This window comes from Leiobunum rupestre, chromosome 1 (assembly GCF_980474605.1).
Source record: "Leiobunum rupestre chromosome 1, qqLeiRupe1.1.hap1, whole genome shotgun sequence".
Classification (NCBI taxonomy): Eukaryota; Metazoa; Arthropoda; class Arachnida; order Opiliones; family Sclerosomatidae; genus Leiobunum; species Leiobunum rupestre.
The window spans coordinates 71,658,649-71,681,768 of NC_143384.1; the positions used below are offsets into that span (position 1 = coordinate 71,658,649).

The window sequence follows — 23,120 nt, forward strand, 5'->3', positions numbered from 1 at the left end:
ACGATATTTACCACTTTTCCCATTTTATACCATAAAGTTATTTACCACTTTTCCCATTTTATACCATAACGTTATTTACCACTTTTCCCATTTTATACCATAACGATATTTACCACTTTTCCCATTTTATACCATAACGTTATTTACCACTTTTCCCATTTTATACCATAACGTTATTTACCACTTTTCCCATTTTATAGCATAACGTTATTTACCACTTTTCCCATTTTATACTATAACGTTATTTACCACTTTTCCCATTTTATACCATAACGTTATTTACCACTTTTCCCATTTTATACCATAACGTTATTTACCACTTTTCCCATTTTATACCATAACGTTATTTACCACTTCTCCCATTTTAAACCATAACGTTATTTACCACTTTTCCCATTTTATACCATAACGTTATTTACCACTTTTCCCATTTTATACCATAAAGTTATTTACCACTTTTCCCATTTTATACCATAAAGTTATTTACCACTTTTCCCATTTTATACCATAACGTTATTTACCACTTTTCCCATTTTATACCATAACGTTATTTACCACTTTTCCCATTTTATACCATAACGTTATTTACCACTTTTCCCATTTTACACCATAACGTTATTTACCACTTTTCCCATTTTACACCATAACGTTATTTACCACTTTTCCCATTTTATACCATAACGTTATTTACCACTTTTCCCATTTTATACCATAACGTTATTTACCACTTTTCCCATTTTACACCATAACGTTATTTACCACTTTTCCCATTTTATACCATATTTACCACTTCGGAACCCTGATAGCGGATATCTGGTTTGACAAAAGGGGGCTTGCCAACCATTACTTTTCTTTTCATGTATGGGTTATTTGACTGTGTATTACCGGTAGTAGATAATATATCCATTACATTATTAATGTTATTTGCTTGAAACGTGTACCCTCGCAGGCTACATTTTTAAAAATAGCTTTCGGAAGAAAAAATGTTTAATCATAATGAGATTTACCGGTAAATTAGCTTCATCAATTGTGGAACATTTTCAGTCCGACTATACTAAAGATGGCGCTAAACAACACTAGGTTGCTTTTCCGCTTCTTTTTAAAACGGCGCGCGGCGTACGCTTGGTGGACACGGTTCATTTCACATTTGTCATCGCGAATGTGTCGCTATCTAGCGAAACTTTTCGTAAACAAAATTTAGGTTTTTCCCAATCGAAATCGTGGTTTTTGAAATAGACTTTTTTTCGTGGCAAAATGTGGGCGACACCATTTCTATGGACTATGTCCGCTATTCCTATTCATACTCACCTTACAGTTATTGTATGTGGGGATTTTGGGAAGTGATTGTACGGTGTGATTTGCGAAAATGGCTCCTACAGTCATCCAACAGGCCCAGGGCCGTCTGTAGCTTTCAGGCGCCCCTGGGTTAGCACGGTGCCATAGGGCTTAGCCCTACCTAGCCCAATAGCAGAGACGGGCCTTTATAGGCCTCCTACTAAAATGCATTCAGTTTTCTACCTTTCGAGTATGAAGCAGCGAGGGGTCGGACATTTACCAAAATCCCGTACACTTTGTCGAAAATCGCAAAATCTTTAAACTCTCTCTATGGTAAATTAACATTGAAATCCCAAAATCACTTCAAAAAGTAAGGATAAAATCGCCAAAATCTCTACGAAATCCCGAAATCCCGTACAAAATAACGGCAAGTGTCCGACCCCTCGATGAAGCAGTTTGTAAACCAATCAGTGGTAGCAGAAGGAAAATATTTGGTAACGCCCAACGCTCCCAAAAAAGTCGAGTTTTTCCAAGTCAGAAAATAACTAAAATACATTGGTTAAATTAAAAAAAATCTCAAACCGTCAAAAATGGCAATGCGCATGTGGAGAAGGGGTGGCTACCGAAATATCGATTGTCTAAGTACAATTTTAAGTATTGGAAGTATGTTACGCTATATCCGGTATTTGAGTCAAATCATAAACTAAATGCTTAAGCGGACGACAAATATCTGTTTACTTTTGCTGCCCAAGACTTAAATTGGCACCATCGACCGTACGTCGAAGCATTTCATTAAAATCACCTACGTCGGCATTACAGACAGCCACGATTTATAATATGACCAACACTATCGATAATTTGATATTTCGATAGCAGCCTCTTCCGCACACGCGCGTTGTCATTTTTGACGAATCATGATTATTTTCTCCTTTTCGATTTTTACAGAATAGCCTCCCATAAGGTTTGAAACGCGAAACCCAACTCGATCAGCTATCGGCTAAATTCATAAAATAAATTTTTGTATACAATGACATAATCTTGCGCAGGAATCCATACCTCTACTTGGAATGCTTATCCTGGCGTATCGCGTATGGTAAGATAACTCTGACGGGTTTGGCCCCGCCTACGAAAGAAAAAATCGCCTCTGCGCGCTCTCCCCTCTCGCGTTGTTGTTTGTTAAAGGGAATATAACCTCAGGTATTTGGTGTGGAACACCAACGTTTGCAGCTCTGACCGCACTTGCCTTTGGCTTTAAAAATGTTTGGCGCCACTGTACAGGGAAATTGGAAAATTTAAGGGGTTGTCCATAAAGATTGCTTTGCAGGTTATATTCCCTTTAAGTTAACATAGTGACGTCAAAAAAACCATCAGCCACATCGAGACGAAAATCTGCCGCGATAAGCATTCCAAGTAGAGCTATGGATTGCTGTGGGGTGGCGGAGTGGTTAGCACTTTCGCGTCGCAGCAAGAGGAGCCGGGTTCGATCCCAACTTGTGGCACTGGGTGCAAACTCGGAACAAACCCTTTTGCGTTGAGTTTGCAAGTTCTCTCCCCACTGGTTTAAGGGGTTTTCCCTCGAGTCTCTTCGGTTTCCCCTTCCCATAAAAACTTGATGAGGTTAACGGTAATAGTTAACTTGCCACCACCCTCCTACGCATTGTCACCCGGCCACCTGAATTATTGGCTTTAAAAGTCGCATGATGACTTAGGCCTAAGGTGGTGCCTTGGGTATTAGCCTAGCTGATTAATAATACATTTATAGTATTGCTACTTTTTAAAAAACAAATAAATCTATTTAATTATAATATACCGAATTAAATAGTACTTTTCTTTGCTGTAATCATCTTTTCGGCTTTGACGCGTGCTGTCATCTCCCTGGTGGCAAAAGAACAAACTAAATAATATAGAGATCATAATTTCAAAATATAGTACGTCAATAACAGAGCGTAACGTATTACTGGGTGGAGTTTCCTAAAAAGACGTAACATTTTCCTAGCACTCGACGAAACTCCATCGGTAAAAAAACACCGTTAAATTTTATTAATGGATTGTAGTATTCGTTTAAATCCGCCAGATGGAGCTACTTAATTGAGACGTGCCCCGCCCATATACGTAAACTACATCCACGCCTACGATAAACAAACCTTACCATGTCCCTCCCCTCTTCACCAAAAGAGTCGTTTCAGATCATCAATATTAAATAATGTTTTAGGATTTCTCGTCGTACCGATAGATAAAAACTATCTCAGTTAATAGTTAAGGGAATCTAGAGTAAAAAGGTACGGTCTGCGTTAACCAAACAAGTCGTAGCTACCAACTACGTCAGCCGTTTTCCCTGCCGTTAAGCACCGCAGCGCCCCTATCGGTCGGTACCCTAATTTCTCCCCAAGGAATAAAACCGTCTCAAACATAATAAAAGAAAAAACAAGGAAGAAATTGACCGTAGTCGTCGCTAGAGGGCGGTAGCACTAACGTGGAAGAAAAAAATATAGAAATCCAGCTTCGATACCGGGCAAAGGGGAAAAAATTGTACCGAAAATAACGGTATCGGTACGGAAATAAATAATAAAGCAAGGCCCGGGACAAGGCTTAGACGGGTTTGTTTTTCTTCGGCAAATAACAATAAACGTTATTTACAGGAAGCGATTTTTACCGGAGGATTTTTTTATCTTTCGAATATTTAATGGCTTCTGATAAAAGTTCCGAGCCGCGGGCGGGAAAATGTTGAAAAATATTACCGCTCTGCTGGTAGATGGCAGCCGTAGATTGGAAGTTTTATGTACTTTAAAAGAATCTTTACCGTACGTATATCTCTAGCTTTGCCAAGGCCACCAATGGCCTCCCAGAATACCTAGCGGTATTGGTATGGTTGTACCCTTTCGCTGGCCACGCCCCTAACGAAATGCGAAGGCTTCTGGGTAACGCATTGCCTTTAGCCTCCATCCTATTTCTCTACTCTTAAATATTTATCGTGTTATGTAGATGTACCGATCTCCGCCATTTTACTTTCTCTGTTTTTGGGATATTTTCTGACAGTAGCCAATAGCTAGCGTGGTTTCTTAGGTTTGGGTGTGGTTTAAAACAGGCCCGTAGCCACGGGGGGGGGGGCATTCAGGGGTGATGCCCCCTCAAATGAAATTTTGATTGGCCCCACATGCCCCCTAAATTTAATCCATTCCCCCCCAAAGAATATTCTTTGCCCCTTCAACTTTATGAGTTTTTTAAACTTCTATTCGTTGAAATTTTCCTTTTGGACCACTAGCTTGTCTTTGTCTAAGGTTTAGATCGTTATTTATAGGTAACTATTTCTTAATAAAATACAAGTTGTACTTCATGAAGCAAGGTTATTTTTGTTGAACACCAAAAACATTTCACAGCGCCACTTATGTTAATTTTCGAAATTAGGTAACGAAAAAAATGTTCCCCCTCACAAAAAGCTACTGCCCCCTTAACGAAATTTTTCTGGCTACGGGCCTGGTTTAAAATATTTTTTACAGAAAGAACGGAATGGTTGAAATTTGATTGCCTAGATCTACAAGTTTTAAAATTTTATGGGCGCGGCTTATTAACAGGCATACGTCGTAGTCGCCATCTAGGTATTGGGTGGTTAATGATAATATATTTAAAAATGGTTGTTCTCCTTTACTTTAAAATTACACTTTTAATTAGCCTTTTGTAAATATTATTGGAATTTATATTTATATTATTTTGTGAATTGTAAAAAAGTGTAGTAACGAAAATTGACTGCTTTGGAAAAAGGATCCACAACCTAACGGACTCACTAATCCGGGTTTCACACTTTGTATTTGTGGCCATTAGTACCTTCCATTTGGTCCAGTGGCGTAGCTGATGGTCCGCAGGGCCCGCGGTGCGGGTGGGCCTCGAGCTTCGGAGGGGGGGACCGCTAACCATAAAAAAAAATAAAAAGGGGGGCCTCATAGAGATTTTTGTGGGGGGGCCTCTGAGGTCTCAGCTACGCCACTGATTTGGTCGTTCCAGGTTCGCTACGATTCCGAGTCGCCTGGCGTCATTCGAGAAATGGAAAATGTTTCGAAGATTGAGAGCTCGAAATCAATAAATGCATAAGTGGATCATTCTCTCTAACGAGGAGACTACCCGAGGTGATAATCACCGATTTTGTTGAAACTAGGTAGGTACGTAGACCTTATGGTAACAAAAAATTTCACCAAGGGAAAAGTTGCAATGGGCATTAGTTTTGCCATGGCAACCGAAAATGTTTTTGACAACACAGTATGTATATTATTAATTTTGATCAAATTGAAACAACTAAATTATATTTTATTAATTTTGATCAAATTGAAACAACTAAATTATATTTTATTAATTTTGATAAAATTAATTTATTACCGTCGATTTGGCGATTAGTTGGTAAATACAACTTTTTATTTTTATATTTCGCTTTCCTCCATTTCTACCGATTCTGATCAAATTTGATCAAATTGACCAAAATTCATCAAAATATCATAAAATTAATTTCATTTGTCAATTTTGATCTATTTTTTTTGGTTTTGAAAATTTTCACAAGGAGGACCCTTAGAAGCGCTCAGATTCCCATGTTATTTTCAATGATAAAATAAACGTACTGTGTTGTCAAAAACATTTTCGGTTGCCATAGCGAAACTAATGCCCATTGCAACTTTTCCCTTGGTGAAATTTCATGTTACCATAAGGTCTACATTATTACATACCCACCTAGTTTCAACAAAATCGGTGATTATCACCTGGGGTAGTCTCCTGGTAAGTAGACAAACCGCTTTGTTACCTATGGCTAGAGTCTTTGTCGGGGTCGGTCTGGCAGCCCTTTACAACCGCCCTATACTGCGTATCACCTCAACTTCAATCTGAATTTATACTGCCGAATCTAACGTATCATACATCTCATATGGTACGTCTCACGTCTGAAACGTGTCTCGAGTGCCCAAGAGAGAGAAATTTTGGGGGTTGCCTCTTCGTATTTCTCCCCCCAAAAAACCTGTACCATATTGGTTCAAGATCAGTTTCAGATCCAAGTGTAGAGTTTTGTTCAATAAACGCCCCTTTAGTTGCCGTCTTGACCACTCGGTGGCGCCTCCGCCGAAATATTTTCAAAAAGTTTCGCTCTGGAGTTTGCTCGCTATACAAGCTCTGACGTCACGAAACCCAGACTAAGATACCCATTGAGTTGGGAATAAATAGAGGTACCACTAAATCTGGCTGGCGCGGGACCAATTTCATTCAATAAGGAGACTTTATCAACTTTATCGTCCTACCGTGGCGGCATCTGTCTCTAGTGGTGGAAACTATATTGCAATTTAATTTTTTCGCGAATCTGACGCGAAATTGAAATGTATGATTACTCGTAACAAACAAACCTTTGAAGTTGTTTAAAAATAATTTTATTCTGTCAACACGATCCTTTTTAACTCAATTTACGGTGAGTTAGCTAATAATTATTTATTTTTAGCCATATAACTTTACAAAATATAGATGGCGCTACCGCCTAATTATAAAGATGAATTTCGTACAGTCTTATCAGAACAGGTCCCACGTAACCATGACAACCGAAATCGTAATTGTAATTCTAGCAGTATTATTCCCAATTCAATGAAGATACCCGACCGAGACCCGGAATTTGTATACTTAGAGAGAATGATCCACTTATGGTAAATGCAGTGCTGTCTTAAAACGCTCCTGGGCGTCCATTACGAACTTTTAAAAAATAATGAATTAAAAAAATTCCCTTTGTCAGGCGGTGGCTTGGCGCCCTAGGGCTGCAACTTATTTAGCCCTGAATGATAAAGGTTTTCCCGAGTAAATCGAAAACGCGAAAAGAGCCCGGAGCTGATAGGAACGCGCAAATGAAATGCTAATCGGGTGGATCTCGAGCGCCCTCGAGCAATCAGCATCAAATTGAAACGGCTACATGTATAGACTTTGTTTTGCCGCCATTTACGTGGAGACGATTTTAAGAGTAGTTCGCCATCCCCCTTGAGGCTCCTTCTCACTAGAAACAATCAAATATATTCTTGGGTTCAGTGCTGTCTTAAGATCTTCGTAGGCCGTGGTCACTAATACCTTGTAATTCCCTATTTCTAAAAATAAATTTATTCAATTGAATTTTCTCTTACTCATAAACTTTCGTAGGTCCCTTCAAGCCTTCTTAGATCCTGGGCACTGTGCCCATTGGATAAAACGGCCCTTTCGATGTCAAATGCTTTGGTTTTTTAACATATTCAGTGTTCGTGAAATTCCGGCATAATGTTTTTATTAGTTCGTTGACCTCCGATTCAATTCTCTTACAAAAAGTGCTACTTTTAAATAATACAGGGTGTTTCAAAAGGTGATGCAAAAATTTGAAGGAGTTGTAGGGGGTGAGTTGGGAAGTATGCCTGTTTTTCCCCATTTTCCTACGATGAGTGTAAAGAGCGCCAGAGAGCTTCATATGTGGCCTACTAGCCCCTAGAAGTAGGCTGCGACAAGCGCAAAACCAAACAGCAGGGAAATGCGAACATTAAGGTTTGGGCTCGTGTGATAGGTAAAAAACGACTTTGTAAACAAATCGAGGTAACCAGCGTAAAAAAGTACACTTAAACAGTATTTAAAGTCCCTACTGCATATCCTTTTGAAGTCCAAGAACACATTCTATAAACTTCATTAAACACTTTATTGGAGGGTTCGAAGAGTGTCTAATCCCAACTGTTTCGCATCGGTTGGATCTCCAAATGACAGCTCTGTACAATAGAGCAGTAACGCTGGCCACTGCTCTAATATTCGTTTCACACAATCACTCAATGCCAGCCATCTCGTTGTACTTGGTTGGAGCATTTTGTGCTGTTGGAGATTGCAGAACTCCTGAAACTCCTTCAATGCGTTTGAACTTTTGGAACTCCTTTAGGAATGATTATAAACAGTTCTACATAGAGCGCCAGTGAATTTTGAACGCCTCTAATGGGTCACTTTAGATTCTAAGTTCAAGATGTGAAAAAAGATGTGAAAATCTTTTAATTCAAATTACACGTGGTACTCTCAAAAGGGTTTTAACCTTCTTATACAAAGACGAAACTATATACTTCAGCTACTGCGGACAAGTTACAAGATTAACTCTATTTGTTGGAAAAATGACTAAACTAGCATGGCGATAAACCGGCATTTAATCTCAAATTATAAAATAAGTATCTTCAGGAACGAAGGGACGGTTTAAAATAGTTCATTTTAAGTTCATTATTTCGCCGAAGTAAGCGTCAGTCGAGGGGTAAGACACTTAGGATTTTTGTGTACACCGGGAGTTCGAACTCTGCAGAGTTCACGAGAGTTCGCGAGAGTTCGGGAGAGTTCTTGAGAGTTCAAGGGTGAGTTCCAGAGAGTTCATTGGTGAGTTCCAGAGAGTTCATTGGTGAGTTCTCGAGAGTTCGGAAGAGTTCTCGAGAGTTCATTGGTGAGTTCTCGAGAGTTCGGAAGAGTTCTCGAGAGTTCGGGAAAGTTCTTGAGAGTTCAAGGGTGAGTTCCAGAGAGTTCATTGGTGAGTTCTCGAGAGTTCATTGGTGAGTTCTCGAGAGTTCGGGAGAGTTTTCGAGAGTTCGGGAAAGTTCTTGAGAGTTCAAGGGTGAGTTCCAGAGAGTTCATTGGTGAGTTCTCGAGAGTTCATTGGTGAGTTCTCAAGAGTTCGGGAGAGTTCTCAAGAGTTCTCAAGAGTTCGGGAGAGTTCTCGAGAGTTCTCGAGAGTTCTTGAGAGTTCAGGGGTGAGTTCGGGAGAGTTCATTGCTGAGTTCGGGAGAGTTCTCGAGAGTTTGAGGGAGTTCGCGGGAGTTTGAGGGAGTTCGCGGGAGTTCGAGGAGAGTTCTTGAGAGTTCGCGGGAGTTCAGGGGAGTTCATAAGAGTGCCAATAGCAAATGTACACCTGAGTTCTTGAGTGTCTTACCCCTCGGCGTCAGTTGTCATTATGAAAGCGTTTTAATTTACAATAGGTCTTGGTCTCCAGCAATAATTATTTGGCAAAGAAAATTAGCCTCCCTTCGTTATCTGAAGTAAGACACAGCGCAAATATCCCTACGCAGTGTAATCTTAACATTTTACAGCAAATATCCCTACGCAGTGTAATCTTAACATTTTACAGAAAATATCCCTACGCAGTGGAATCTTAACATTTTACAGCAAATATCCCTACGCAGTGTAATCTTAACATTTTACAGCAAATATCCCTACGCAGTGTAATCTTAACATTTTACAGCAAATATCCCTACGCAGTGTAATCTTAACATTTTACAGCAAATATCCCTACGCAGTGGAATCTTAACATTTTACAGAAAATATCCCTACGCAGTGTAATCTTAACATTTTACAGAAAATATCCCTACGCAGTGTAATCTATACGATTTGCCGGAAAATTCTATTAACATTGTAAATTATAAAACTACATTTTACTAATTTCCCAGCCTTTGATTGGCTTTATCAGCCATCACGAGTTAGGGAAACGGTGAAGCTACTTTATTTCCGCCCAAAGGTTTCCAAATGCCGGTGTGGCCCTTTAAGAAAATGCAGATTACAAGAATGGACAGGTTAAACCAGCACCAGAAAACGTGTAGATAAAAGTTGCTAAATAACTTTGGCCTTGGGTATTAGTGTAGCTGATTATTAATATAAATATACAGGGTGGAAGCCTCAGCCGTGGTCCAGCCTCCTAGTACTTCTCCTAGTACACCAGAGTGCTGCGGGTGGAACACTTCTACAGGCGCTGGTAGGCCAAAAATAGACCATTGGGAGAATTGGAAGCCTCAGCCGGGGTCCAGCCTCGGTACTTTTCCTAGTCTAATAATAGACCAATGGGATAATTAGAAGCGCATCTTCCAAATGCTTTTTCGGGCGATTGGATAAAGATGCGCTTTTAATTATCCCATTGGTCTATTTGTGCAATACCAGCGCCTGTAGAAGTGTTCGACCCGCAGTACTCTGGTGTACTAGGAGAAGTACCAAGGCTGGACCACGGCTGAGACTTCCAATTCTCTCATTAGTCTATTTTTGGCCTACCAGCGCCTGTAGAAGTGTTTGACCCGCAGTACTCTGGTGTACTAGGAGAAGTACCGAGGCTGGACCACGGCTGAGACTTCCACCCTGTATTTTAACTTCTAGGAAGTGCAAGTTCAATGAATGCTGGCTTAACCTTTCTAATAAAGTATCAGAGGTTGTTTAATATAATGTTTTTATCGCCAAAGTAATCGTAATAACAACCTGTGAGCTTTCCAAAACTGCTAGTACGAGGCAACTATCCTAGGTTTAGTCGTTTAAGAGCCCAAAAAAAAGCTCTTAGGATAAAATTAATGAAGATGTTAGGCAAAGCAACTTCTATCCAAGAAAAACTGGAAAAATGAATAAATTTTAATCTTCAAAAATTTGGTGGGGAAAAACATCTTCACCCTTAATCTCGTCCCCCCGCTTAAAGCTATATGAAGTTATCGCTGCTAGCAAATATTCCAATTTAATAATTCTTTCGAATTAAATTTCTTGAAGCGCCTAAAGATACCTCTTTTTCAATTTCCTTTGGGATTACGTTTGACCCTCCTCCGATGAGACTATGAGGAAAAAATACTTCTCTAATTTAACATTTCAGCATATATCGTCCTTCAAAATATTTTTTTTTTCATTTCCCTTTGAGCGTAATTTTTTTTTAAAAAGGAGTACCGCGTACAGAATGATGGCGACAGGTTACCAAGGCCTAAAGAGGGAGATGCTATGCAAAAAAGTAAAACGTTAGGGGGCAGATAAACCTAACCTTAATTACGTACTCGGTTGGGAAAGAGCAAAAAATTTCGCCAAATTTTCTTAACCCAACTTTATTATCAAGATGGAAAATTCCTCGCTAAACCTTTTTCCAACTTACCCCATCTATCTGTGTATTAAAGAATTTTAAGATTTAAAAGAACTGGCTAAAAAAAGGAATTTCGTCCTAATGATGTAAGTTTTTAAGAATAAAACGTTGGATAATAAAATAAGTACTTGCGTGAGCTACTGAAAAACTTTAGTAGCCTTAATTGAGGTATTAACCCTGGTAAACGAGGTTAAGCGGGACTAGCGATTATTACGAAATTCAGAATGAAACTTAATTTCAAATGTTACAAATATAATTTCAATTTATAAAAGAAGATAAAATAATTTATTTCAGACAACATTCCAATCATATCTACAACGCGTAAAATTTGAGCATCGATGGCTAAATCAACCGGGATCCAGAGCAGCGAGACAAGAGAACCAATCGGAATCGAGCATTTTCGGACACGATAAACGAAAAAACAATGACGATCCGCCGTCGACTGAGGTTGGGTCGAGTGTCGTCGATGCGTCGGGCGGCCGAACGAAAAAACCAGTCCATCTGCTTAGTGGTCATCTTCTTGGCCTTTTTCGCTTGCATCGTGGTCACCGAGGTCTTCCTGGTAGACAAACAGGACATCACGGGAGAGGTGCCCCTCTGGAACCGGTTCTACAGGGAGGAATTGCCGACCGAAAAGGTAAACGGGTCATTTAAAGCCGAAGAAGGCGATATCATTGTTTCTGACGACGGACGGTTGATGGTAACTTCTTTCGACAGTATCCCGACGATGTGACGCCGAGAGTGGCCAGGGAGCTGAACCGGGTCCCGCGAGAAGGCGTCAGCGAAGACTACTTCTCGGCGGCCAAGAAGAAATTCCCCAAGGAGTACAACGGATCGGCGTTCTACGAGGACAGGTGGCAATCCGTCAAAGGCACCAAGGACAAATTCTTCGTCTTCTCGGCTTACTACGACGACAGGAAAACCAGAACCATCAGGTACTAGACGCGAGTCCCAACAATTTCAGCGGAACATTACGCAATGGTTTGCATTTCAAGTCTAGGTCACAAATTCACCCTCGAAGTATCAGAAAGGTCGCCGCTATAATGATTGTTTTGTCTCGCTTCAGAGTGGTGGCGGCAGCTCGGACCAGGATAGCCGAGAGAGTGGCTTGCGTCTTCTGGTTCGGACCAGGAGAAGAAACAGCCACCGTGTACGCGACCAATAAGCTGATCAGGGAGAATTGGAATCTCAAGTACAGCGCCTACTTCCTGCTATGTCCCTTGAGAAGAGACATCCCCATGATCCCCCGGGAGGTGTCCATCGTCAAGCCAGGCTCCGGAGAATCCGCCAACAGACTCGTCATTCACAATAACCGCCGGAAGTACAAAGAACCCAAAGGATTGGCCGTTTGCGTCAAACCAATGCACTACAGCTACAACAAGGTAAGATCAGGGCTCCCAGTCAATACCCTCTAAACAATTATAGGTATTATAGGTTTGGAATCGCTAAATTATAGGTTAAATATAGGTAAAAAATTATCAATATATAGGTTTTTATAGGATCAAAATTCACGGATACTTAAACTTTAATAAAAATATCACAAAATTATGACTAAAAGTATCACATTTTTGCAATACATAAAGCAGCCTGGACCACTTATAAAATGCTAGTATATTTTATGTGTCCCACACTTGTTTCAATTCCTCCTAATTCACGCCAAAAGTGGTCGATCCGCTGAGATTCGCCAATTTTTAACCCTTCCAATTGTAGTAGTTTAAAATCATCGACTGAATTACTGGAAAACTTGACATCAACATCGAATGGTAGAGACTTTGCCACTCTTACACATCTCTCTAAGCTTGATTTCACTCGGTTTTAGAAATTGTAAATTTTGAAAGATATTTTTGGAGATTGAAAGTTTTTGATCAGATAATCTTCCATTTTCAAATAAAACTTTTCGCACAAATTTATAGAGGCGGGAGTTTCGAGAAAAAAACGTAAACAATCCGAAATTTGTTCAAACTGTCTTAGTATAATTTTCAACAAAATGTTAAAAATATAGGAAATATGGGATAAAAAAAGCAAATTTAGGTATAGTGTTTGTACTAGGGAGCTGTTGGTTCGCGTGGCACCTAAGAAAAGCAAACGCAGCAAGGAGAACGCAACCCGTCAAAAGTCGTGCATTTTATTGTGTACAGTTTTCTTTGGATAAACGCTTTAGCGCCTGCTGCCATCGGAAGGGGAAGATTCGGAAATTGCCTTCCCCCTTTCCGTAAAACGTGTAGTGTAAAGGTTCCTCCAATGAAATTTTTGCACAACGCTGCGTTAACGTGTTTAAAGGTTAGCCGCGTTCTCCTTGTGTTTGTTGCTCCTAGGTGGCGCAAAAGGCTCGCTACCACTCTCCTACACATTGTAACCCGGTCACCTGAATTAATGGCATTAAAAGTCGGTCGATGACTTGGGCCTAAGATGGTGCCTAGCTGATTACTATTATTAACTGTTTTCAAACCATAGTGTAGCCATGGCTGACAATCAAAGCGACTTAAGCTGTGTTTTAACAGGAATGTATTAATTTATATTTAGGGAGATTGACTATGTTGAGACCAATTTTAAAGCTGCGCCCAATCAACCTAACCTTCTAACAGTATGTTCCTTTCCCAAAAATATTCAGCTCCCTAAAATTGACGTCACGAATCCTAAGTTTTAAGCATAGATATATGAAATAGCATAGATACCGTACGCTGCATACAGGCCCGTGGGAAGAACACGGAAGAGACAGCTAGCAGAAAAACCTTATTTTCTGGATGCGCTACGTAATAGAGCCATCTATCGGTGACAAAAATTAGTATTTGGAAAACATTTTCTGGATGCGCTACGTAATAGTTCCATCTATCGGTGACAAAAATTAGTATTTGGAAAACATTTTCTGGATGCGCTACGTAATAGTGCCATCTATCGGTGACAAAAATTAGTATTTGGAAAACATTTTCTGGATGCGCTACGTAGTAGTTCCATCTATCGGTGACAAAAATTAGTATTTTAAAAATATTTTCTGGATGCGCTACGTAATAGTTCCATCTATCGGTGACAAAAATTAGTATTTGGAAAACATTTTCTGGATGCGCTACGTAATAGTTCCATCTATCGGTGACCAAAATTAGTATTTGGAAAAAAGGACGTGGTTGATTAGGTCTAATAATGTTGATAGCCCTAGAGTAACGTGGAGTGGAAGTCACGTGTCATTTATTTTGCTTTTGGTGGAAAGATGGCGCTATAACGTAGCGCATTCAGAAAATAAGCGTTGTCTGCTAGTTTTCACTTCCGTATCAGTCTCTCTTAGAATTGTGGATCTATAATATTTCAAGTATGACCAAGTCTTATGACTCGTTTATAAGTTGTTTCAAGCCTGTGTGTGTGACCTTGACTTTGTTTTGGTCTCGAGTTTTTCACACATTTTGGGAAGAATTATGGGAAATTACTATCGCCAAAAGTAGCAGAAGACCCAAAAGTGTGTCAGCTGAACTTCGCGCCTATTAAAATTTCAAGTGAGACCTAGTCACACTATAGACTACATAACCTACTAGTTGGAATAGTACTAGCAACATCATATTAAGTCTATAGTCTGGCGCGATTATCTCTCTTCGATTTACTCGCCCGTAGACATACGTTCTAAAGCCTAGTTCCCACTTAGCGGAAAAAAAAATTCGCGCTGAAAATTGACGCTCGCGAATAAAATTTGCGATTTTTTTCAAATTCGCCGCGGTATCTAGCGAATGTTCTATTTCTTGACGTCCACACCTTGGCGATAAAAAGCTTCAGCCAATCAGAAAACGCGTTCCCTCGATCTACTCCGCTCCCGTCCGTCACTTATTAAGCCTAGGTCTTTAGAAAAGCGGCTCGGCCAACTTGACCAAGATACTGAAGTAAAGGTAATTATCTCACGAATAGAATCGTTTATTTATTGAAATTATCAACAGGAACATCCATTTGGTTCATTTTGAACTGATGTTTTATGTTAGGCCTAAAACATTACTAAAAACCCGCACGAGTTGTTTTCAGCGTTTTTAAATTTTCGCGCTAAAGTGAGAACCGCTTCCCCAGCGACCGAAAAAAACGCGTCTTTTTTCATTGCTCGAAAATTTTATTCGTCTCGAAAATTCGCCAAGTGGTTTTCAACATTTATTTCCCACGGAGGCGAGGAAATTTCAGGAATTAAATAATATTAAAGCCCCCAGCGTTTGGAAAACCAATTTTTGAAAACAAAAACGCCTCAGATTTCAAATATATGATTTTTTTATTTATAAAAATATTAATTATTATTTACAAAAGTAGCATAAGACCCAAAGTGTGTCAGCTGTACCTTCGCACCTATTAAAATTTCAAGTGATACCTAGTCACACTATAGACAACATAACCTACTACTTGGAATAGTACTAGCAATATTGTATTTAGTCTATAGTACGTTCTAAAACGCCTCACTCGGCGGCGCTGGAGTACCTCGATTTTGATGACGTATTTTCCGACCCCCCTTCGTTTCCCTGTTTTACTTTGCGACAAACTCTCATTAACTACTATACCGTTCTGACACACTTTTGGGTCTTATGCTACTTTTGCTATCGCGTATTTAAATAGAAATGCAACAGGAACTCTAAATTGTGCATTTCAGATGTTGGACTTTGTGGAGTTCGTGGAGCTGAACCGGCTGATGGGCGCTTCTCATTTCATCTTGTACAACCACACGGTGGGTCCGAACGTGTCGTGCGCCCTGGACCATTACAAGCAACGTGGCCTGGTGAGCGTCCTTCCTTGGCAACTGGACATGGCCTCTCAAAAGGAGATCCGCACGGAGGGACTGTTCGCGGCCCTCAACGACTGCTTGTACCGGACCATGTACCGCTTCCGCTACGTCCTCATGATAGACTTTGACGAGTTCGTGGTCCCTCATTCGAACACCAGCTTGACCTCCATGCTCAACTACCTGACCTCTCGCAACCCGGCCCGCATCGGGGCCTACTCCTTCCAGAACGCCTTTTTCTACTTGCAATGGCCCAACGATACCCGGGCCCGCGACCTCCAACTGCCCCTCTTGACCTTGCTGAAGACCAAGCGCAAATCCCGGCTGCACGCCCACAAGCAAAGGTCAAAGTGCGTCGTCTTGCCCGAGCGCGTGGTCGAGATGGGCAACCATTTCGTGTGGGAGTTTATGCCGGGCAAAATCATGCAGAACGTGCACCCGGACACGGCCTTCTTGCATCACTACCGCGTCTGCGAATTCGGCGGAAGCGACTGCATTAACACCACGTCTACCGTCGATCGACGCGTTTACACGTGGAAGGACAACTTAATCAAATCCGTTTCGAGCATATTGGCAACCATGCAGGGTTTATTGTGCGGCAAAAAAATAAACCAAGATGGCGCTAGTGGCGGCGCTAGCGGGAACGGTAGCTCCTCTAGCGGCGGGGAAGCCAAGGAAAATCCCGATCCCACGTGACACGGCGCGTGATTTCTTTCGTCGTGATTTATAAAATAAGAAATCGTCATTTGACGAGCGTCATCTAGCGGTAAGGAATACGTACAATTTTTGATATATTTTCGTAAAATTTACCCGGAACTATAAATATACGGAATTACGGATTAAACTGAATGGGAAGATCTTTATAATAAAGACAAAATAAACTACTAAAATTACTAAAACGTAATCAACGGTAATTAAATAATTAAACGAATAAAGGAAGTATACTGTATAGTCAATTTTTTAAAAATTATAAATAAATTAATTGAAAAGGTGCTTATAATTAAGGAAAAATATTTTAATTCGATATTTTCGATGTTAATTAAAAAAACAACTTCCTTTAGATTAGATTAGATTGAAATTTAAAAAGAAAATATATCGACTAAGTAAAATAATAAAACAAAAATGATTTTTAAAATAATTTTAAAAACTATTAGAGATATTTAATGTTTAGAATATAGCTATTTATAAGCGTAGTAGGTAGTAGTTATAAATTAATTTTAAATTAATATTATACCTTAAAATAAGTGTACTAAAGATGAAACAGGAACCACCCACCCCGAGTATGTATAGTCAAAATAATTAATTTAATATGAACGGGACTTTTAAAAGCTTTCAAGTGATATTGGAGCCGATCTCAAATGATGAATATACCCACATTTTTTATATTTACCTTATTTCCTTGAAACAAAAGTGTATTTACATATTTATTGAAGTTTTCCATACAAGAAAAAACATTATAGATAATATTTGTTTTTTATCATTTACCGTAAAAACGGATAATTAGAAAAAAATTGATTTGTATCAGTTATTTAATTTGTATTAAATGAAAAATGGAATTGTGTAAATCTTCCCACCTTACGATCCTAAAAAACGAAAATAAATTATGAAGAATATAGTGTGTTTTCATTCCATGATTAGCCTAATATTGTTCGTAATTTAAATTTCGCGGCATTTTCACCATATTTTTTCGAATCCAAAAGTAAAACCATAAGTGTATAATATTGTTACATAAGTGTGACACGTCTTATTCTTCACATGCAAATGTTTTACTGAGAGCTATGCTCAAGACAGACTGCATTACGGGCTTCGTCGCCGTTTTGCGTCCGCTTGCTAACGCATCACAAGTAGCCTTTGACAGCGCCTCGCTAGGGGGAGATTTTCTTCTTGTGATGACGTCGCTCCGTTACTAGCTCTCCCCAAAGGGACAAACTTTTGGAATAATATTATAGAGTTATGGTAAAACTAAAGCTCTTGACTAGTCTAGAATAAAAACCCTTCAAAAGTAATATATGTTTCAAATTTTCCGATTTTCGGAAATTTTTTGTAAATTAACAACTCTAATTTTTACTGTAGAGAGAATGACTATATTGAGACCATTTGTCCCGTAGCTCGGATTTTTCAGTTGAGGGGGCCCAGCAAATTCCTTCGGTACACCTTAAAAATTAATTTGTTTCCAAAAACGAGGCTTAGACTACTTTAAAATAAGCTTAAAAGTCCACACGTTTGGCATTGGAACACGTGGTTTAAAGCAAGTGTCGGCTCGACGTGAAGTAACTCTTTTTTCAACAGATGTCGCTAGTGTCAAACTCAAAACAAGATGCTTAAGCTACATTTTGACCCAAAAGGCGGGACATAAAACTACCCCTCACGTTTATTGGCTCGTTTGTAAATTCAATCCCAACTTAAATTCTAGTAATTTCTAAAAATATATTTTATATAGGATATATAATTTAGGTTAAATTCTATTAAGAATGTATTTATTTATACTCAGGGAGAATGAATATGTCGAGACTATCGACGGACACGTTGAGGCCCTAACCCCGACACGCTAAGGGGGGGGGGGAAAGGAGGCGGTCTTATTTTTTGCGTTAATCGCGTCGAAAAACGTAATTTTTAAGAACCAATGAGATTGCAGTATTATTTGATTTTATTAAAGCGGGGGAGCATACCGGGGGCCCCAACGGGTGGAATTTTAGAAACGCTAAAAATAATCTCGACATATTTATTCTCCCTGAGTATAAATAAATACATTCTTGGTAGAGTATAAGTTTTCTAATTATAATTCTCGACAATTATTCTCTGACGACGTTATTGTTTCGCTTTTTTTAATTTTAACTTCTTTTGCCATTAATAGATGGCACCACGCTTTCCAGTAAAGACTTTTTTTTTCAAATAATTGCCATCTCAAATAATAACGGCCTTGTCATAACGCTAGTGGCAATGATAGAGCCGACAGTTGCTTTAAAAAGACGTAATGTCACGTAAATTAAATTTATATAAAACATAATTCGAAGTTGAATTTCCAATCTCCTTAGTTTGGTCATTATTTCTTTGTGTTTTTACCACAAATTTATCAATACCTGGCTTACAATGACTTAATTAATCTCTATTTTCTCGCTCATGGCGCTAGTCTAGAACGATAGTAGAAACACCCGATACTTCTATTAGAAGAGGTTTTCTCACTAGAAACATTTATTGTTTCATATTTAGTGTTTATTTTTTATGTACCATTAATTAACATATAAACAAGAATATCCGAGCTATAAATTAATAATTTTAATTATAGTTTAGATATTTATTGAAATATAATGAGTAGTGGGATAATTGCTAAAAACTACTGTATTTCACATTAAAGGAGAATTGTTACAACCCTCAAATTAGTTTAAAACCATTTAAATGGATAGAGGACGTCCGAAAATGGTTATACAAAAAATTTCATGTTAATATTTCCAGTATTTGATCTATTATAAGCAACCAAATTTCGTGTTTTATTGCCCCCCCCCCCCCCCGACTGGAGAATCTCAAACCGCTTGGTTGAACCTACCTGCAGCGCCATCTCGTGAACTAAATATTATTTTCCCCGGTTTTATCGTTTTCGGTCGGAACTGTCGTCTGCTACGCCATCCTTGGCTTTTTAACCGAGTTATATTCGTAGATTGAAGTTAATCGTGTTTTTAAAATGCCTTACACGGCGCCCTTTCTCAAATTTTTGCCGCTTCATTCTTTTGGCGCTGCACGTAGCTTCAACCGCGATTTCTGAAATTTTTGGAGCCGTTTGATGTAGGTTGCGGAAAAAGTAGCGTAACTTTTTAAATACTTTTCCAAGAACTATGAAATTTCAGGGACCTAATCATTAATATATTTTCTTTAATTCTGTAAAAAACCTCGTATATTTTGGTTTTGGTGACAATTCCTCTTTAAATATAACACGTGGTTAGGGGAGGGAATTATGTATTGCCCCAAATTCCTGAAAAGTTAATACTCCCTTTAAAGAGTCAGGGAACATCTCTTAAAATTTTCAGGGAAAACAGGGAATTTGTAACTGAAATTTTTTTCGCAACCCTGAAAGAGTTTTTGGTGTTTTCAAAAAAAATGTACGTATGAGGCCCGGTTAGAAGACATTTTCTAGGGCCCGGGAAACTGCTTACGAGTATCAGAAATGTTTTGATATTTTTAAAAGTAGTCTAGGTTTAATTAAGGTTATGGACAGGACCCGTTCTTCGCCCTATGATTAAAGCAAGTCCCTCAACGGACCTCCATTTTTGGACATACACATGAGCATGCCTTCTACCATGGATTAAATAACCTGACAGGGATAGTTCTCTCTAATACATTTTACTATACTACGAGTTGAAGATGTTTGTTTCAAACGAGGCTGCCCCTCAATTTTACCCCCTTTACCGATACAAATCCGGAACAAGATTTCTTGGCACGTCGCCATCTCGCGGCGGCTTTTGGTGAAGTTAATATTTTTCCAATGGTTTGTTTTAATACATTTGAAATTGAAATATTCAATCGTGGTCAGTAATTCAGTGGCTCTGGAGCTTCCTGGTTAAATGTGGGAAATAAATAAGTATCGTAAGCGACCTTTTTCATATTTTTTTTAAGCCATTTATGTATATCACCTAATTTATCGTTAAATTGTTTATAGGCTTTCAAACTGTAAACAAGTTTTCAATAGGTAGGCCTTGGCCTACAAAAATAATAATTTCATCAATCGCGATTGCACCCCCTTTGCAATTTTTCTCCCGTGTATCGTTAAAATCGAGACTTCCGGTCGTTGACAATTCTGGCCACCAGGGTAAGTCTGGAGCAATTATTGTACCCAAGAGAACTATCCCTGTAAGGTTATTTAATCCATGCTTCTACACGCAGCTGTCAGTCGAGCCAAACCTGGCCAACACCTCTGCGCGGCCCAAAAATATAAAATATGTCTTGTTCATTTAACATAAAATACCACTTACGAAGAAGACATCGAACACAAACTTCTGAAAACTAAAAGGTAAGTAACTTGGCCTATAGACTCTCTTAACCACTCTTTTAGTAAGTAAGTAAGTCCTCGTTTCGAATAGCTTGAGTGTAAAATGATATTTCTCAGTTTAAACGACTTTTCCCGCCCATAAAATATAAAATTAGTGGAACGAAAGTTTTCCTTCGAAAGGCAAAAGCGAGCTCATTAGCCAAAAATTAATTTTTGCGTGAACACTCTAAATTTTAATTATAAAGGGACCTAATTAAAATTGACTGCTCTTACGGCCTCGGATCAAGACGCCAGGGAAAGCGAAGAGACGAGCCAACCTGCGACAGAGATAAAATATATAGTGTCATCAAGGGTGTCGTCTTCCGAGCCACCCTTTAAACCCGAGCCTGGAAATATTATATGGTTTCATTAGCCAACAGAGGGCTCCGATTACTAATGGTGAAACGCCACTTGCCAGGTTTCTATATATATACGCTTAGGGCGCCTCCTTTCAACGAGTTGCCACAACTTTTCGTCAAGTTTTTTATGACACTTAAGCCTACTCGGGTGTTTCATGAGGTCATTCAGAGAGTTCTAAAAGCGTCAAAGTTGATGGAAAATTTGCTTAAAAATAGCCTTCGATGATTAAAAACAAAATAAAATCGTATAATGTAATGTAATGTAATGTAATGTAAATGTAAATGTAATTGTTATATTCGATAATTACAAATAAAATAAAATCGTAGAATGTAAATGTATTCTTTGATAATTACATATAAAGGTAAATGCAAATGTAATGTCAAGGTAATGTAAAGGTAACGTAAATGTAATATAAATAAAATGTAATTTAATGTAATAATTATTATAGTTATACAGGGTGTTCCCTAAATGGTAGTAGGATTCTACAGATTATTATTAAATTATTATTATAATACGTTATTATTAAATAATTATTATAATAGTGTATCATTATATAATTATTATAATAGTTTATCATTACATAATTATTATAATAATTTATTGACAAAACTATGAAACATATTTTAAATTTTTCCCACTTCTAAATTATTTTCACAAATTAAAATCCACATTATGATCAATAATTTATATATTTATCCTTATGGGGCATTACTATGATCCGACTTCGGTGTAAAATTTTCTCCCGACCCGAGTGGGGGAAGGAAAAACGGTACCGGAGTGCGCTTCAATAGAGTTGCAAGACGTCAGCTTCAGGGAATCACTGATATACCGGACTGATTTGAGCCGTAGTTCAACGTTGGTAGTCGAACCCTTTATTTCAAAACCTTTAACGAAACAAAACATAATTATTAAATTCTAGTGTTGTAACACCCGGTTTTCACTGGGCGATTTTTGTGCGATTTTCGTATTTTTTTGCGGAAAAGGAAAAAACATTTCCTGTTATTTTTGCGAAATTCGTGTTTTTGCGTCGCGGGTCCTATTTCCATTTTTGCGATATATATTTTGGTGCGGTTTTTTTCCCCATAGACGTAGACCAATCATAGCCAGTCTTTTAGTCACGTGATTTAGGAAACCGAGGGAGCGCGTGTGTTTACCTTTTTCGCCATTTTGAAATTTCGAGATAAGACCTATAGGCTTAGCTCTTCGATCTGATATAGTATATCATCAGCGGTCTGCACTCTGCAGTATATTAATTTAAAATGACAAAAATTAATTCTGAAGCTATTGTAGAAGAGATTAGAAAATACCCATATCTTTGGGACAAGAAAAACTCGAGCTACAAAGATACAATAAGTAAACTTTAAGGGTATTAATAACTTCGACAACTACGTCGTCCTCCATGTTTGTTTACAGACCAGATCCTTTTTATTGATTTTCTTTTAACACGAGTCAGTTCTGTTCCCGTTCCGTATTTGAAATTAAAAAAAAAAAAACAATTCGTTTCGCCCAGTGAAAACCGAGTGTAAGTCAGAAAATTTTCCGGAAAATGACCGAGGCCTTTTTCCTGAAAATTTACCGTATTTTTCTGAAAAAAATATAAAAAGTTTTCATTCCATGATTAGTCTAATATATTGTTTGCCTAAATTTTCGAATCTGAAAGTAAAACTAAACCTCTAGACTATAGTTTAAACTGATTAACAATGTAACACTATTAATGTTTTGTAGTATGTATACTGTTATTAGAAATTTTATATCGATAAAAAGTTAAAAACATTAAAAACACTTAAAAAGTAGTTTATTTTTCAATTTTTAATTTTTCCGATTTGCGAAAAATTTTCCGCATTTTATTTTTCCAGAAAATTAACAAC

The 23,120-nt window shown here is 38.4% G+C and overlaps 1 protein-coding gene across 2 annotated transcripts in view; it reads left to right on the forward strand.

Moving 5' to 3' along the window:
• Positions 1–16,803, forward strand: part of LOC149966264 (uncharacterized) — an 85,903-nt gene extending 69,100 nt beyond the window's left edge. For both annotated transcript variants that reach the window (XM_090171224.1, XM_090171223.1), the window contains exons 2-5: positions 11,432–11,774; positions 11,855–12,072; positions 12,204–12,519; positions 15,744–16,803. In XM_090171224.1, the coding sequence (XP_090027350.1) occupies positions 11,562–11,774; positions 11,855–12,072; positions 12,204–12,519; positions 15,744–16,568 (1,572 nt within the window). In that variant the 5' untranslated portion in view covers positions 11,432–11,561 and the 3' untranslated portion in view covers positions 16,569–16,803. The remainder of the gene's footprint in view (positions 1–11,431; positions 11,775–11,854; positions 12,073–12,203; positions 12,520–15,743) is intronic.
• The last annotated feature ends 6,317 nt before the right edge of the window (positions 16,804–23,120 follow it).